Below are 18,088 nucleotides of genomic sequence, written 5' to 3'. Positions count from 1 at the left end.
GTAGATCAATGTATTCTACTTTTACGTCATCTTTCTAACCATATGCATTTTATAATAAACGGTCACAAAACGCTTTTCAAAGACCAACTCGACCCATCCAAGGCAACGTGTTCCTTTAAATTGCTTTTTTATCCAGTTGTCATTCATGAATTCAACCTCGTTAACAACCACTTTACAACTTTCTGTAGAAAATGCTATGACTTTTTTTTCGTGTACGAACGTGATAAAGATAAAACGATTTGCGTCAGTAACTTTTTGTTGTCCGAAAAAAAGTTTTCAGTTTCTCAGAAAGAAATGAATGGAAAACAAATTGTTTGAGGCAGATCCAACCACAGACTGATGAATGAAGAACCCAGAAAGATGACATTAAAAATTTGCCATAGTTTGGTGCTTGGTCTGTATTTAGCCTAACGCGTCTATATCGACTGGTCGAATAGGTTGCATAAAGGCATATTTTGGTTGGCATAATTTATTAGCAAATACCTTCTATTTATCGTTTCACTCAGTGCTCTTATTTTAAATTTTCTTTGCGTGTGATTGCAAAACAAATCGTTACCCAACTGCCACGTTACCCAACTGCTATTATGAAAATGTGAGATAGCTTTACAAGTTCAGGTGGGACTAGGCGTTTTGGTGACATCTAGATGGACCATGGTTAAGTATAGTCGACTTTAAAGTCAGCCACCCGAAGTGGTTCTATAGTTCTTATCTTTAATGCCAATTTCATCAATAGTTTTGAAAACACAGTGCGGCACGCGGGTAGTTTGATTTTTTTTTTCCATGTTTGGCGGTAAACCACTTCATAATGGAGCAATGTTTACACGAATGACCATGTCGACATATATACCAGTAGAACTTGGTGCCTCAACACATGTTTTTAGCACGAGTTGCATTTAACTTCGGCCGCTGAGTGACATTATAGTCGCTGCGTGAACTTGGTTTGATCGTAGAAAAAAAGAAAAAACGTTTCACAGTTAAAGGAACACGTTGCCTTCGGGCTGCGCTTTGTTGGGCGTTTTTGGGCTATGACAAGCGTTTGATGTAAAATGATTACGGTTGGAAAGATGTTAAAAAAGTAGAATATAATGATCTACACAAACATGCCTTAGAATTGCTTCACTTTTGCTAACTTTCTCGAAACAAAACGCTCCGCCATTTATGGGGGTCAAGATTTTGACTCCCATAAATGGCCGCCAAATTCACTAGTCTTATTTCCAGTCGCAGCCGTTGAACTATACGACTGAGCATTTATTAACAATTTTACGAACCCATTTGTATCTATCTCTTCCTCCATGGTTACTCCAACAACAACAAAACAGTTCATGAACAAAAATAAAAGGGCCTACGTTGAATTAACTTTTTATTAATCTATCTAAGCAGCAAGTTCAGCCCACGTCCCGGGGCCGAGCGGCTGCCGTCCAGCGGGCCATCATCCCCCGCAGCCAGACCTCCCCAGACGCAGTGAACTCCCCGTTCTTGCTCGTACGATGTAGGATTTTAGCGGGGCCAGTCTAGTAATGCGAACACTTTGTACACGAAAGAATGTCTAGTACCCGTATACTAACTAGCGAGTGGAGTTGAAAATGGACGTGTCATGACCTCCCACACCAAAACTCTGCTAGAGAATTCATCCTCTCGATAAAACATCTGCTCAGACATGTCAGAGGCGTTTACCGTGTTTACCGCGTAAGTATAGTATGCAATTGCGAGTCACATAGGCCTATACCCCACAGTTCGTTTTTAGATACAAAATTACAGGGACTTTACTTCTCTGTCCTTTCTCTATGCTGTTTGCATGTACGTATGTAGAGTCACAGGGCAACAGGACAGTGGTGTATATTACTAATAATCGCCATAGGATAGATGATGTCACTTGTCTTATTTGCCAACATGATCCTTTCTTCGGGGTATACATTCATTATTTTATAAAATAATGTCTATGTCTATTATGGGGATGTAATTCCTTGACCTTGGTCTTGGACAGTACTATTTGAGGTAGCTCCTGTTTACATTGCTCAGAATCATTTGACAGCAAAATTTACGGTGCGATGCATCTGAACAGGGAGCACATACTGCAAATGGTAGTTGGCAAGGAAAGCTAAAATAAATTAATACTCTTGTCCACAAAAATGAAGCTTCCATAGGTCCTTTTCAAAACCACGGCATCGGCTATGGATTCGGCTTCAAACTCCGTCCCCTTGTCTGAATCCCTACGCAAAGCACGCTCAGTTTTGTTCAAACATCTGCGGGGCCAAGCTAGCCCTAGCTGAATCCAAAGCCAAAGCCGTGGTTTCGAAAAGGGCCATAGTCTAGAAGAACTCTTTTCAAAAATTACAAAACAAAATCAGAAACGGGGAACAATTTTATTATTTTGTAACATTTTTGTATTAATACTTGATTCCCAGGTCACAGTGAAAGTTGGGTGGCGATGTGATTATTGAAGCCGGTATGGACAAGAAAGAGTACACGTACATCAAAGAAGTTTTCCAAGCAAGGTTAGATGACAACCAGCTTCTTCGCAAGACAGGAAAACTCTGCTAATTAGGCCTGGGCGACCAGTGAAAATTACTAATCGACTAGTCGCACCTCCATCGAATAGTTGCGACTACGACACTAGTCGCAACAAAATTTTAATTATCACGATGCACTGTGGCAATGTGTGCCGCAAGCACAATATAGTCTAATTCAAGCGGAAAAGATTGAAGATTTGTGTCACTGATGTCTGACTGTGTTCTGTAAGTAAATTATGTTGTCATGAATAGTCATGAGCGACTAAATTGGTTCACCAAACAGGTAGACGCAATTTAGTTTAAACTATTTTTGTAGCACGTTTAACCGAATAGTTGAAAACAATAGTCGCGACTCAACTCAGGATTCAATAGTTGGAGTGCGACACTAGTCGCCCAAGCTTACCGCTAATGGTGCAAGGATAGCCTCTACCCGCAGCCGCCATCACCCCCCCCCCCCCCCCCCCAATACCACCACCACCACTACTACCAACAGAAGAACTTGTAGCAAAACACAAATCCAGATTTTCCACTTCTTAAATTTAATTTCCATGTAACTTTCCACAATTTGGCTACAAAATTGTCTGTACAGGTGTGCATAAGATATAAGGTCAGTGCATTATTAGCATTATTGGCAAGTTCTAGAGTTTGTATGTAATCAAAGAGAATCTTTGTCACAAATTAATAGGAACTTTATAAAAAAATATGAACAATTTATTGAATGTTTTTACAATTCACAGCAGTACACGATGTATTTGCAAACATTAATTAAATTTGTCCTTTGCCAAAGAACACTATAGTCCCATGCAGTATCCTTGGTAATAGTTGGTGTATCTCCTCAATATTTTAGTATACAATAATAAACCTGTGACAATTTGGGCTAAATTTGGCAATATACATGTAAGCTGCAAGAAACAGTGAAAGAAAAACACCATTGCAGTATAGAAACAAGTCCTTTGACATGCCTCTCATCATGTAGACTTTATCAAGTGAGTTTTATGATCACAAATTAGTAATTACTAACATCTAAGGTATAAAGTCCCTTTAGAGAGACCAATGCCTTAGATCAAGTGATTTGGTTGTAAAATGCATATGGTTAGAAAGGATGTTTAAAAGTAGAATAGAATGATCAACACGAGTACGACTTGAAATTCGGTGGTTTTCCTTTAAAACTTTTACTTATTCCAACTAACATGGTCTGCTAGTCAACAATATGACTAGTTCTAAAACATCATTCTGACCATGCATTTCATAACAGGCATGTGGTTGAAATCAAAATATACTTGCAAGGGTTAAGGTTAAAAATTTGAAATGGCACTGTGTTTATCAAACTTGTTGCATCTATGATCCATGTCTCTTTATGAATACAGAATAAAGATATTTCAGATAAATTTATTTGAATACAGATTCTTTATGTTTTTGTATTTGTTGTTCTAGTGTGTTTTTTGTTACAAAATATCGAAATCTCAAATAAATAATACAATAAATATGATGATTGTATAAACAATTGGCCATGTACTTCAAATTAAACTTAACATATTATGTCGTTGTGATGAAAACAAACTCTGCTCACATCACATTCAATGGTTTGTTGACATAAGTAATGTGCAAAAGAAAATAATAAGTTGAAATATTGACATTATGTGTTAATTTAGGAATAAGAATCTACTTGTTGAAAACAGGAAATATTGCCATTTGTAAAACCTGTTTTGCATAAATCATGTGTACATGAAAGTTGAAACTATCTGGAAATATATCCCTGATTTTACAAACAGTAACTAGGTAGTGTTACTCTATTTCCAGTACCATTCTGACACAACACATGTTGTCTGTGAAGGCTGGCTGGGTGGCAAAGTCGTTTGTTGTGTACATCATGCTCCCCTGGTGTACATGTCATTCCTGTGATGTCGTGCCAACTCTAATGGTGGTCCAGAACATGGTGCCTCAAGATCTTTTCAAATATAAACACAAACATTTTTGAAACAATTAACAAAATAAAAATTGGTTATTTGTACATGTATATGAAATATAAAACCCATGCACTTGATGTTGATTCATTAAAGTGACATTTTTGCAAATATTACCTACCTGCAGCTGATTTCACGAAACTTTACGCAACTGCGTGAGTCCACTTGCGCAATTTTAATGGCGCAAGTTGCTTCATAAACGTTGCACAAGTGGACTTACGCAGTTGCGTAAAGTTTTGTGAAATCGGCTGCTGGTCAAAGACATGATGTTATTAAAATTTGGGATGTGGCTGTTCAGTGTAAAGTTTTTTGGTAATGCAACGTTGGCGCAGGAGGCTGTTTACAAGTAACTACAATGAATGAAAGCTTAAATTTGTGTTTCCTTATAAAATGTGTGTTTACACATTTACTTTGTTTTTCCTTTTTTTTTGGGGGGGGGGGTGGACAGATTAAAATATCATATAACAAAACTGGACTGCTTTGACAGTACATGTGTATATTGTTATACATGCACATGCCATTGACAGTATGAAATAATCAGTCTCTTACTGCCAAGTTTGAGAAGCATTCATCGGGGCTTTGTTTGCAGCATGACCTCTCCTGTTGTGTTGGCATCTCCCTACAGTTGGTACAAACACACCAGCTTGGTTGGGTTTGATGAGGTCTCCAAGATGTTTACGCCAAGTCCTGGCATCTGCTCACATAGTACCTTCAACAAGAAATTCATAACCATTGATATAACTTATTAGTTCTCGACAATTTTATTTTTTATTGTTTGAAAGGTCACACTTCTTTGAAAGAATTCGGGTTGACTTGGGTACGAGTTGACTTGGGTACAATATTTTGGGTAAACTGTTAAAAATATACAAAAACATTTAATAAATCTGTACCATTTAGTATTTTTTAAATGTATTTCTACAATTTTTACAAAAGTCCTCCCCTTCCCAGCCAGATAAACGACTCTTTTAATTGTAGCATCAAAGTAAATTAGGGTAAATTATGCCAAGTCATTAGGACGCTGGACACTCGATTCAAATCCCCACCCCCATCTATGCACCGAGTGAATAGATCTACAAAATTACATGTAAACTAGTCATAGTACATGTACATTTATGTACTCTCACAACTCAGTGCTGCGGCTGTCATGTCCACAATAATAACTAACGATAACATTGCATTGGGTATAAACAATCACGGTCCGTTCTCTATCTCTCGTCGGCTAGTCCATGTCCCACTACATTATTCTTACCCTGATAGGCGAGGTGTCCATTCCTTCTTTTTGGACGTGTCTTCAATCATCTCTTTGCGTAGAGCAATGAGCTGAATCTGTGTTTTTCGGCGATCCATTTTGACAGCAAAATGGTGTGTTTACATTTCACACAACGTCGTCTGGTAGAGAACGGTATGTTACCTCGTGTTCTTCTGGTAGGTTTACCAGGTGTTACCTCGTGTTCTTCTGGTAGGTTTACCAGGCTATTGGCTACGGCGCCAGCCTAACTGCTGTGCATCGCGCATAAACGGACGATCGTTTTGACGGCTTGAAAAACGTATATATTTCGCGGGCCGTGTTTCGGGGTCAGAGGTCAGTGTTTGTTTTTTTTAATTGCCATTCACTAATTACAACACATTAAATGTGTTTTATTGCAAGAACAACTCTTAATAAGTATAAGGAACACCCTCAAACGTGAAATTTTGTGAAATCTGGAGGCAACGTGTTCCTTTAAAAGTAAACCCCAAACAAAAATAATGTTGACCGAAAAGATGGTGTATTGTTGTCTATCGGGATCGTTTGGAATGTTGACTTGTTTAGCACGTTTATGTCCGTGCTTTAGAATATTGGTACAAAGAAAAGGGTTTGAAAAAGACGTTGCAGATGAAACCAAAAGTGAAAGAGCATTGCATTGTCATGTTGAAAATTATGTAGGCCTATATAAAACCGCCAGTTCCAAACACTTTTAACCTGTTCTACCGGTTGTTGTTGTTGTAGTTGTTGTTTCTTTGTTTATCCCGTCTCAAATTTGTTTCCCCCTAAATTGTGTTGTCTTCCCCTCCCCCATAGGGCTCCCAGTTTTGCATACCCGTCGTATATATAATAGTAAGCGAATAATCTGTATCTGTGGAACTGCACTTTTTCACATTGAGAAAATAATATTTATATGCAACAAAAAGAGGAACTTCAGAGAGTTTGTAGAAGTTTCAGTTTCGGTTTTCTTTTTATCAAGTTTTTTATTTAATTTGTTGCATTTTTATTCTTGCTGCGCAGCTTAAGAGTTTACCCACATGAAAGTGTGACTTAGTTTCGTCGTTTGTTGACAACGCTGACAAATGGATTGATTTATTGTTTTCAATCCCGTAAATTATTCAAGTGGAGGACCTGGGCCCAATCTCATCAAACTGCAAAACTGGAGGTTGCCATACAAAAGATAGCCTCAACCATTTGACATAAAAACTGTCTATGTGTAGGTCTCTGGAACTGAAATTTAAGTAGTCGCTTGTGCCCAAAGCAAGCCATTTTACGATAAATTATTCAACTCTGATATGCAATGGTTATTTTTTTACTATTTTATCTATGTCATCGTTTTGATAATATGAACTCTTTGGGAAAACCTTCAAGTTAACTAATCCTCTTCCAAGGTTCCAATTATGCACTTTTTAAGACTTCTGCCGTCGATTTCACAAAACTCTTCCTTAACTTAAGACTAATCTTAGGACTTGGACGAGTCCCAACCCAAGCAACAGTTGATGAGATGACATTTCAACCCGTTCAGAATCTTTCTCGAGGGCTTCCCGGGTCCACACAGGGGCCGATTTCACAATTAAAGCAAAAATATCATCGTAGATAAATGTCAGTATATACCATAGTAATTTGAATTGTGACACCATATAGTTTGCTTAGCTACTACGATTGATTTGCAGAGAGGGGCACTAGATTATGTTTAATTACTCGTTCGAAGTGTGGACCTGAGAACGAAACAGGTCCACACAGTGTAGGGACTTGAAACACTTTGTGGGTTTTTAAGGCCGAGTCACACTTAACGAAAGACGCAGCGATAACGAAAGACGCAAAGAGAACGCATTCTATTGGTTGAATTGCTCCACGCAGAATACGCACACGCCTGTGTTCTGTTTGCGTCATTATCGCTATCGTTCTCGTTATCGCTGCAGTGGGACCGGGCCTGGGCCCAATTTCATAGAGCGGCTTAAGCACAAAAATTTGCTTAAGCAAAAAATTCATTGCTTAGTAAAATCAGATTACCGGCCAAGACTCCACTCAATTGTTATGCTAAGTAAACAACAGCTAAGTACTAGTCATAAGCAATGTATATGGCATGAAATTTTGGCCAGTAACATGTGTAAAATAAGCGAGCTATTTTCGTGCTTAAGCAAATTTTTTGCTTAAGCAGCTCTATGAAATTGGCCCCTGTTACCCTTGCCCATACATTGCTTTTTACAGTGTTGAAGAATAAGATTCAAAGAAGAGAGGGATAAACCGTGTATTTCTAGGAACCACCCATGTTCACAGGTTTCCTTATAGGCTTGCGACCTATCGACCTATAGTGATTAAAGGCAGTGGACACTATTGGTAATTGTCAAAGACTAGCCTTCACAGTTGGTGTATCTCAACATATGCATAAAATAACAAACATGTGAAAATTTGAGCTCAATCGGTCATCGAAGTTGCGAGATAATAATGAAAGAAAAAACACCCTTGTCACACGAAGTTGTGTGGGTTTAAATGGTTGATTTCGAGACCTCAAGTTCTAAACCTGAGGTCTCGAAATCAAATTCGCGGAAAATTACTTCTTTCTTGAAAACTATGGCACTTCAGAGGGAGCCGTTTCTCACAATGTTTTATACCATCAACCTCTCCCCATTACTCGTCACCAAGAAAGGTTTTATGCCAATAATTATTTTGAGCAATTACCTATAGTGTCCACTGCCTTTAAGTTCACAATATGAGGCATCATTGATTTCAACAGAAATACGTTGAACCAATCGCATGGTTTAGGCCCTGCCTTTAATTTGGCCTATTGTATTAGTATCAAAGTTAAGAGCAATACCTATTTATCTTCTATTTTTAATTATCAATAGCCCTTCCATCCACACCCCGCGCGCCCTTCATGAACGTCATTGTCATAATGAAGCAGTTTTATAAATGGAGTCCCAGCTATAATAATTTATACCTTCGACTATTGTTGACCATTGTGTGGACTATAAATGACCTAATGACAGCTGCTTTCATACGTTTATGACTTTGAAGCCTATATACCAATTTAACAATCACTTCGGTAATCAAATTTTATGGGGAGCCTCTATATTAGCGAAATAAAGAACAGCCCGTAACCCATTGAAATAATGAATTGCAAGAAGCAATATATCACTTAATTGTTTGGTGTTTAAAGGCAGTGGACACTATTAATAATTGTCAAAGACCAGTCTTCTCACTTGGTGTATCTCAACATATGCATAGAATTACAAACCTGTGAAAATTTGAGTTCAATTGGTCATCGAAGTTGCGAGATAATAACGAAAGAAAAAACACCATTGTCACACGAAGTTGTGTGCTTTCAGATGCTTGATTTCGAGACCTCAAGTTCTAAACTTGAGGTCTCGAAATCAAATTCGTTGAAAATTACTTCTTTCTCGAAAACTACATCACTTCAGAGGGAGCCGTTTCTCACAATGTTTTATACTATCAACCTTTCCCCAAAACTCATTAGCAAGTAAGGTTTTATGCTGATAATTATTTTGAGTAATTACCAATAGTGTCCACTGCCTTTAAAAAATCGGGCCCAAGCACTGTTATTAATGTTGCATCGTTATGCATTGTACAATTATCACAAAATGTTTGCCATTCAGGTTCAACGTATTTTACGGGCCTTTATAAAAGGCCTTTGGTCCATGTGTAAGCTGCCCGCAGCTGTATTCAAATTTGTATGTTCAATCAGACATTTTGTTTAAATATTTCCATCCTCTCCTTTTTTTTAACAGGACCGCATCCCTGCCAGACAGTTTTGTCAGATGACGGAGGGTGCATTTATCTTAGGTAAGGGAATGGAGGCATTAGGCCTAACCCTCTCAAACTAATAATTGCAAACTTTGCTAATGGGCTCCAATTTTGACCATATTATTTTTACCATGTTGCTTGTATGTGGCCGAGTTCTCACCATAAATGGTGTGTACAATTTCAGTTTCTGCAAGTCTATACAAAGCTGGTTTTACAGCTAGCTTACAAGCCAATCAGAATCCTGCTTATAAAGTTACACATTTCAACAGCGCTTTCAGTTGAATGGGCTAACAAAACCATCATGTGATCCATTATCATGTAGTGTGTCGAATGGCCGAGCAGTTGAGAGCCTCAGAACCACCCCAAGCTCTGCAGGTGTTTTGGTCAGCAGAGTGCGGGTTCGAGTCCCTTCGTGGCACTTGTTTCCTTGGGTTAGATACTAAATTAGTATATTTATTGACATTAAAGACAGTGGACACTATTGGTAAATGTCAAAGACCAGTCTTCTCATGCACTTGGTGTATCTCAACATATGCATAAAATAACAAACCTGTGCAAATTTGAGCTCAATCGGTCGTAGAAGTTGCGAGATATTAATGAAAGAAAAAACACCCTTGTCACACGAAGTTGTGTGCTTTCCGATGCTTGATTTCGAGACCTCAAGTTCTAAACTTGAGGTCTCGAAATCAAATTCGTGGAAAATTACTTCTTTCTCGAAAACTACTTCACTTCAGAGGGAGCTGTTTCTCACAATGTTTTATATTATCAACCTCTCCCCATTACTTGTAATCAAGAAAGGTTGTATGATGATGATTATTTTGAGTAATTACCAATAGTGTACACTGCCTTTAAGCCGTATTATGTTATGGTAGTGCACGTAAATTAACCCAAATGCCACACATCATGTAGCGGTTGACCCCACAGTGTTTCTTGTTCACATCTTTTTAGAACTTTTCACAACGCCATATAGGCCTACAATAATATTAAAAGTTAATATTTGTTTTGAGTAACCAAATGTGTACCTTCCCTTTGAGCACAAAATAGCTAAACATACAAAATATATGATTATAAGAATAAGGTTACCAGCCAAACTAACATGTCACGCAATTTGTAACTGGTATGCTGCTCATTTCTGCTTAGCAAAAAAATGTCGATAATTTAATAATTGATAATTTCTGCTTATCAGCTCTATGTAATTGGGCCCAGGCAGGCAGTGTGCAACTTAACCTGTCAGCATTCGCTTTAGCTCCCGAACCCCGTCCCCGCTTAATTGACTTTTATTTATAGGCCTATGGCGTTCTGAAAAGATGAACTTCAAGTGGGTGCAAGGCCTCTTCTGTTTCCGTGCCAGTCACCGGCATGATGAATAAAAAACCAGAATCTGAACAAAAAGGAGATCTCGTTGAATCTTTTATCCTTAGGGGAACAGTTGGGAAACTACCAACCTGTTTTGACAAAAGAAAATGCAAACAAAATCGAAATATAACAGTTCATAAAGCTCAATTCATACTGTCATTATAGGGTCTAAAAAGCGCAGTTCAGGTCAGTATCTGAAAAGTCAGACCTGCTTTACCATGGATTTGGGAGGCTACTGTGTTTCCTTTCTATTCAGTTAAAGGCACTAACCACTATTGGTAATTACTTAAAATAATTATTAGCATAAAACTTGGTAACGAGTAATGGGGAGCTGTTGATAATATAAAACATTGTGAGAAACGGTTCCCTCTGAGGTAACGTAGTGTTCGAGAAAGAAGTAATTTCCCACTAATTTGATTTCGAGACCTCAAAGTGAAGCATCTTAAAACACACAACTTCGTGTGACAAGGGTGTTTTTTTTTATTTCATTATTATCTCGCAACTTCGACGACCAATTGAACCCAACTTTTCACAGTTATTATTTTATGCATATGTTGAGATACACCAAGTGAGAAGACTGGTCTTTGACAATTACCAATAGTGTCCTTTCAACTTTGCTTTCTGCTTAAAAAAAAAAAAAGGAATCAAAAAGAAAGAATATTATGTATATTTCAGTACAAACCGTATGGCCTTGAACTGATTCTTCAGAAGGTCTAATAAAATGCTTTGCCAATTAGAAAGACGGGGAAGAAATGGATCTCACTTTTGCCGTGGCGAACTCAAATAGTTAGGAAACGACAAAAAAAGCGACATTTAGCGCAAATTTTTAATTCGCAGAGGGCGCTTCACACAGTCATGTTGTATTGTTATTTGTTACGAATTATAACAAAACACTACGAGAACTATGTAAGCATGTAATTGAAAGCGTTTATTAAATTGGGTTTTCAACAGCACATTGTGTGAATCCATTTGCACCACCGGCTGATGTCGACGATAGACCCGGAAAAGCAACAAATGTTGACATACAAGACGTCACTAAAGCCATCGACTGTTCACCAGACCACGACGAAGAATGCAAAGAGACTTCTTGTGTGAATATCAAGTACAACATTGAAGCGCAAAGTGAGTTTATTGGGAGTTTGAAGGATTTTGGTGCATTTTTAGATCAGGTTTTCGGCCATATGAATCCTACTCACTGTCAAGATGTAGGACATTTAATGGATACATTCCGGTTTGGCGCTACCACTTTTTCACCCATTTTTACAATAAGGGATATCTCATTGAGGTAAATTTGATACTATTTTATTTCATATGCAATGAAAAAGTGGTGGCGCCCCATACGGAAACTTTTAGGGAAAAAAGGGTGAAAATGCGTGCTTTTTAAGGAGAGTCGCGTGAATACGTTGTTACTTATTTTTCAGGAAACAACATTTTGAAACTTGTAAGTTTAGCGTGAGTCTGTGGACTATGTAAATATGTGTTTTATGTATATACACAGCCAAAGGCTGAATTTTTTTTTAACAGTCCGGTTTAATAAAAAATAGATTTGCCAAAATTACAGATTATTAAGAAATACCATTTTTGTTATATGAATTTAAAAGTAAATAAGCTTGTGCCATGACTATATCAAATAATTGCACAATTGAGGAATTTGAAACACATAGCCTACAAAAATTATTAACATCAACAATATTTTTGTTTGTTCTGTTCAGCTGCTTCCAGAACCAAAGGCATACAACTATCAATGGTATCTCTGACGTACAGAGAAAACTTATGCAAGTTCTGTTTTAATTTGAACTTCAGCTCAAGTGGAATAGATTATTTTGCCGTTCTGGAAAATAATAGGGTAGGTTTGGAGGCCTAAATAAGGCCGTATCCGAATTGACGGTTACTCTCTAAATGTAAAAGAGTGAAAAACACCACTCTTTACATTTCGAGTTGTCCTCCATACGGCTCTTCAAAAAGAGTGGTGGTTATTTCACTCTTTTAGAGGGGTTTCACTCCAGGACAGAGTGAAAAATCACTCAAAAGATGCAAAATTCAATCTAAAAGAGTGGAAGACCACTCGAAAAAAGAGTTTTCCTTCATATGGCTCTTCAAAGAGTACTTTTTCACTCTTTTACATTAAGAGAGTATGGCTACGGCTGTTGCTAGGTGTGTTGCTAAGGAAGTATTATACTTCAACACTTGATGACGCGGAAATCTAGCCATAGCCGTAGCTGTAGCCACCAATTCTGACACGGCCTAAGCCAACAAGGTTTTGAAAAAGCTCTTATTTTGACATGTTTGTTCGATACTGACACCCTTCTCTCCAGTAATTGACGGCGAGTGCATTAAAACTAGCCGTAGCCGTAGCTGTAGCCACCATTTCTGACACCGCCTAAGCCAACAAGTTTTATTTTGACATGTTTGTTCGATACTGATACCTTTCTCTCCAGTAATTGACGGCGAGTGCGTTAAAACTTTAAACAAAACCGTCATCAATCAATTGAGGCTTCTCCAAAGGCCTCGTTTAAACGTATAGTTGCGTGTATCATTCAATTCAATAGGGGACTTTTGGGACGCTAGGTGGCAGCAGACTTACCAGGTAAAATCCATTGTTCTTGGTCATGTGCGCATGCTCAGAACTACGTAACCCTGGAATTTACCTGGTAAGTCTGCTGCCACCTAGCGTCCCAAAGTCTCCCATTAACACAGTCTTTTCCCCCTTTCAATTTTAGGTTGATAAAATTCAGTTTTCCTTCACACTATTATGTGGCTTGAGACCAGGTGGAAGATACAGTGTGTCTGTACGGACCATGCCAGTGGATAATATCAAACAAAATCCTTACGAAACGAGCGTTACTGAATTTCATGATGTTCCAGGTAAGATTCCAACATTCCTGTCCTCTCCCATGTGGGAGAATTAGGAACGCAAGGTGGCAGCAGACTTCCCTGGTAAATTTTTATTGGTTACAAATAGTTCATGCGTACATTACCAAGAAAAATGGTATTTCCTGGTAAATCTGCTGCCAACTAGATAACCCCCCCCACCTCCCCCCCCCAAAAAAAAAAAACCAAAAAAAAAAACATGTTTAATCATACCCTATTTCTCTGGAGCTCTGGGAAACAAGGCAGTTTCAAAGATTAGAAGTTTAAAGAATTATTAGCAAGTCTTTAAAACTTTAATTTGGAAATCATTTAAAGAAAGTAGTCTCAGTAGAGAAATACTTGATTTTGAACTTTGCTACCTAATCTAGAAACAATGCTGCTCACTTTATGATTGGTGGAAAATTGCTTAAATGCACTGGACACTATTGGTAATTACTCAAAGCATAAAAACTTACTTGGTAAGCAAAATCAAGCATCTGAAAGCACACTACTTTGTGTGACAAGGGTGTTTTTCTCGCAAATTTGGCAGACAATTGAGTTCAAATTTTCACAGGTTTGTTATTTTGTGCATTTGTTGAGTGACAATAACCAATAGTGTCCAGTACCTTTAAGGGAACTCCCTTCAAGGAACCCTCAAGGAGATTCTTTTGTGAGCAAACCTTTAAGGAAACTCTCTATATGAATCCATTCTGAAAACACTTGTGCAAAACTTTCAGGGAACTCTCTAAATGTTCAGGTTTAGGAACTCCAAAGCAAAATAATTGTGAAAACACTCTTATCTTCCATAATACTGTAGGCAAAACTCCAAAACAAACGTATTGGAAATTCTAAAGAAAACTTTACAGAAGACTCTTCAGGAAACTCACAGGGAAACTTGTCATGGGAAACTCCAAAGCAGAACTTTCTGGAAACTCTTATTGAAATCTTCCTGAATACAGTAGGAAACATAATAGGAAATTCTAAAGAAAACTTTACAGAAGACTCTTTAAAAAACTCTCAAGGAAACCTGCTGAGGGAAACCCAAAGCAATACTTTCAGGAAATTCTTATTGAAACCTTTCATGAAACTGTATTTGGTTCTTGAATTAATGACTATCTATTTACCACAAATTATTATTTTTCCATAGGGTGTGATCATCCCAGTAAAGAAAATGACGCTCGTTGTGAAAACGATCGAAGAGGTATCAAACATCATTTATATGAAAATTACTGTTACAAATGGTTTAAAACTATTATTGTTATATATATAAAAAAAAGTTGTATTGGCCTCCACCTTTCAAACCTTGAGTGTCTCAAGGAAGAATAATCCAGTTTGTTATTATATTATAAACATCTCATTTTTAATTCGTTAAATTTTTCATTTCGTCTCAATCTACCAGATAGTTTTCTCGAAATAAGAGGTTCTGTTTTTTTCTGTTTCGGCCAAGTTTTCATTTTTAGTTTGACTTCTCATTTCTAGCTCGTTGGGAACCAAAGTGTATACTAATGAAACAAAGGACCGATGTGGGCGACTATGACACTTTGGAAATTTCCTTCCCTTTGGCTCCAGCTAGCTTTCAGTTCGAGCTCTACAAAATCTTCATATACCAAAATGACCTTGTTGACTTCATCCAAATCAAACCGGTATGTTCAATTCCTGACAAGATCTCATCTCTTTACAGCATTTTGTCACGTTGCCAGGGCCAAATTTCATAAAGCTCTTAGCAGAAAATTCTGCTGGACAAAATTATTCGCTAACAAAAAGGGAGTGGAGTCCCAGTTGCAACATTGTAAACTGTTGAATTTTGGCTGGTACACAATTTCTGCTGAGCAAATTTTGTCTTAGCACATTCTCAGACTTTTTGCCCACCTCAACCGCTATAGGCCAACTGTTGCAATTGACCTTTACAAGTCAAGCAGGTCATTGCTAAAACTGCCCCTTTGAATCAAGATTAGACCACACAATAATTTTAAATGCAAGCAAGTCCACAGTAAATGCTGCTCACTTTATGATTGGTGTCAAATAGCTTCAAGGCACTGGACACTATGTATTGGTAATTTCTCATAATAATTTGTAGCATAAAAGCATACTTGGTAAGCAATGGAGAGCTGCTGATAGTGTAAAACATTGTGAGAAAAAGCTCCCTCTCACCGAAGGTCTGTAGCCAGCCTCTGTGTGTTTTACAGATATTTCCATGGTAAATGTTCCACCAGTCTATCCAACCCTGTTCCTCCTGTCAGGGTGTTTGAGTGCGAGACCAGGCTTTCTGCTTGTTCTCATCCTTATACTGTGGCTGTGCCGAGATGTAGAACAAAGAGCTACTCCAGTAGCTTCTTCCCTCGTACTTCATCTCTTTGGAACTCCTTGCCTGGTGCATGTTTCCCTTCATCCTATGATCTGCCATCTTTAAAGAGGAATATCAATTCCTACCTTCAGCTCCACTGAGTTACAACATTTCTATGTTTTCTTCTTTGTAGCCCTTAACCTAGAGTGGCTTTTAGCCTTTGTTTGGGCGAACTTGCCCAACAAAAATTAATAAACATGTAGTTTTTGACAAAGAAGTAATTTTCCACTTAAATATTTGAATTTGATTTTGAGACCTCAGAATTAGTGAAAGCACACAACTTTGTGTGACAAGGGTGTGTTTTTTTCTTCCATTATTACCTCTCAACTTACACATCCAGTTGAGTTCAAATTTTCACAGGTTTGTTATTTTTTGTATAATGCTAATACACCACATAAAAAGACTTGTCTTTGACAATTACCAATAGTGTCCAGTGTCTATAATTTAAAGGCACTGGGGTCGATTTCACAAAGGTAGTCCTAACTTAGGACTAGTCCTAAGCAATGCTAAGAGATAGGATTGGTCCTAAGTTAGGACCAGTAACTCATCCTAACTTAGGACTGGTCCTATCTCTTAGCATTGCCTAGGACTAGTCCTAAGTTAGGTCTACCTTTGTGAAATCCACCCCTGGACTAGTTTGGTTATTGTCAAAGACTAAAGTTCTCACTTGGTTTATCTCAACATACAGATAAAATAACAAATCTGTGAACATTTTTACTTGATTGGTCATCGAAGTTGCAAGAAAATAGGCTGAAGTCTTCTTTAGATTCAATCATTTCAGTGAGAAATTACCAAGTAATTTTTTATGATAATATGCTTACTTCCGGGGAGTCGTTTCTCACTATGTACTATCAATAGCTCTCCTTTTCTCTTTAACAAGTAAGTTTTCATGCTAATAAATATTTTGAGTAACAAAAGTGTCCTGTGCCTTTGAGCTGCAAAATCTTCTCTCAAGCAAGAACAGTTATTATTATCATTATGTTTAACTTAAACCAGGGCCAAATTTCATAGAGCTGCTAAGCACAAAAATGTGCTTAGCATGAACTTTCTTCCTTGATGAAAACAGGATTACCAACCAAATTTCTATTTGTTGCATTTTGCTTTTTACTGGTATTCAGCTGTTGTTTGCTTACCCAGAAAATCACGTGGAAATTTGTTTGGTAATCCTGTTATTATCACTGAAGAAAGTTCATGCTAAGCACATTTTTGGGCCCTGCTTAGAAGATGTCTCCCTCCCCCAAAAACAAAACTGACTGAACAAATTACAAATGTGTTACGATTGCTTAATTTAATGGGGTTATTTTTCACCAGGAGTCTGTATCCACCTCAAATCAAACATGTCCCGATATGAACGGCACAATAACGGCATTTGCTACAGTACGATTTAACACCAAAACTAGCTACGAAGACAAGACGTGGCCACTGCCATTGCAGAATTGGTCCGAAGTACATGTAAGTTTGTTTCAAATCACAATTGTTCATTTTTGTAACTTGGTCCAGTTTCAATTTTCAGAACTGATATTTGAAAAAGTAAGATTTACTTTCCTACTTGGCTACCAGGATATGTATACTCTAACTTTTGAGTTTTGTTTGCTGCTGCTGCTGCCGACACTGCTGCTGCTGTTTTGATGTTTTAACAAAATCAATTAAAATTAATTTTGATTTTTACCCATACACCGATGTGTGTTAGCACTGTATACTCAGTACTTTCCCGAGTCTTGTGAAAAATATCACAGGCATGTTACTCGGGTGGGATTCGAACCCACGACCCTTGCAATTCTAGGGCAGTGTCTTACAACTAGACTACCGAGATTGCCCGGTAGCTAAAGGCAGTTCGAATCCTACGTTTTCATACCGCAACGACATAATAGATGTTAAATTTGCACTTTACAAACATCACTTCCGGGAGGTTCAATTCCCTACAGGATCACATCTCTTTAAAAGACATTTAGCATCTCTTTAAAAATCCTTTCGCTGTGCACAACATGTGCATGTAGGGAGTCCAGGGAAGGGTTTCACAAAGAGCTAAGACGCATCTCAAGAAGAGTTGTAAATA

The 18,088-nt window shown here is 37.8% G+C and overlaps 1 protein-coding gene and 2 long non-coding RNA genes across 3 annotated transcripts in view; 2 read left to right on the top strand and 1 right to left on the bottom strand.

The window, feature by feature from the left end:
• The window catches only part of LOC139952213 (uncharacterized), a 37,947-nt gene that overhangs the window by 4,492 nt on the left and 15,367 nt on the right, over positions 1 to 18,088 (top strand). The window contains 7 exon segments of the mRNA XM_071951274.1: positions 9,467 to 9,521; positions 11,790 to 11,960; positions 12,551 to 12,684; positions 13,559 to 13,703; positions 14,836 to 14,889; positions 15,168 to 15,331; positions 17,344 to 17,484. Coding sequence (XP_071807375.1) covers positions 9,467 to 9,521; positions 11,790 to 11,960; positions 12,551 to 12,684; positions 13,559 to 13,703; positions 14,836 to 14,889; positions 15,168 to 15,331; positions 17,344 to 17,484 — 864 coding nt within the window.
• Positions 978 to 3,902, top strand: LOC139934037 (uncharacterized). Its single transcript, XR_011785676.1, has 2 exons — positions 978 to 1,686; positions 2,406 to 3,902. It is a non-coding gene; the product is annotated as an uncharacterized lncRNA (long non-coding RNA).
• Positions 3,029 to 5,872, bottom strand: LOC139934034 (uncharacterized). The gene is made up of 3 exons (XR_011785675.1): positions 5,724 to 5,872; positions 5,024 to 5,183; positions 3,029 to 4,458 (listed from the first exon to the last, which is right to left on the bottom strand). It is a non-coding gene; the product is annotated as an uncharacterized lncRNA (long non-coding RNA).

The sequence above is a fragment of the Asterias amurensis genome, chromosome 2, assembly GCF_032118995.1.
Source record: "Asterias amurensis chromosome 2, ASM3211899v1".
NCBI lineage: Eukaryota > Metazoa > Echinodermata > Asteroidea > Forcipulatida > Asteriidae > Asterias > Asterias amurensis.
The sequence above is the reverse complement of the archived record's forward strand: the minus strand, read 5'-3'. Positions and strand labels throughout refer to the sequence as shown.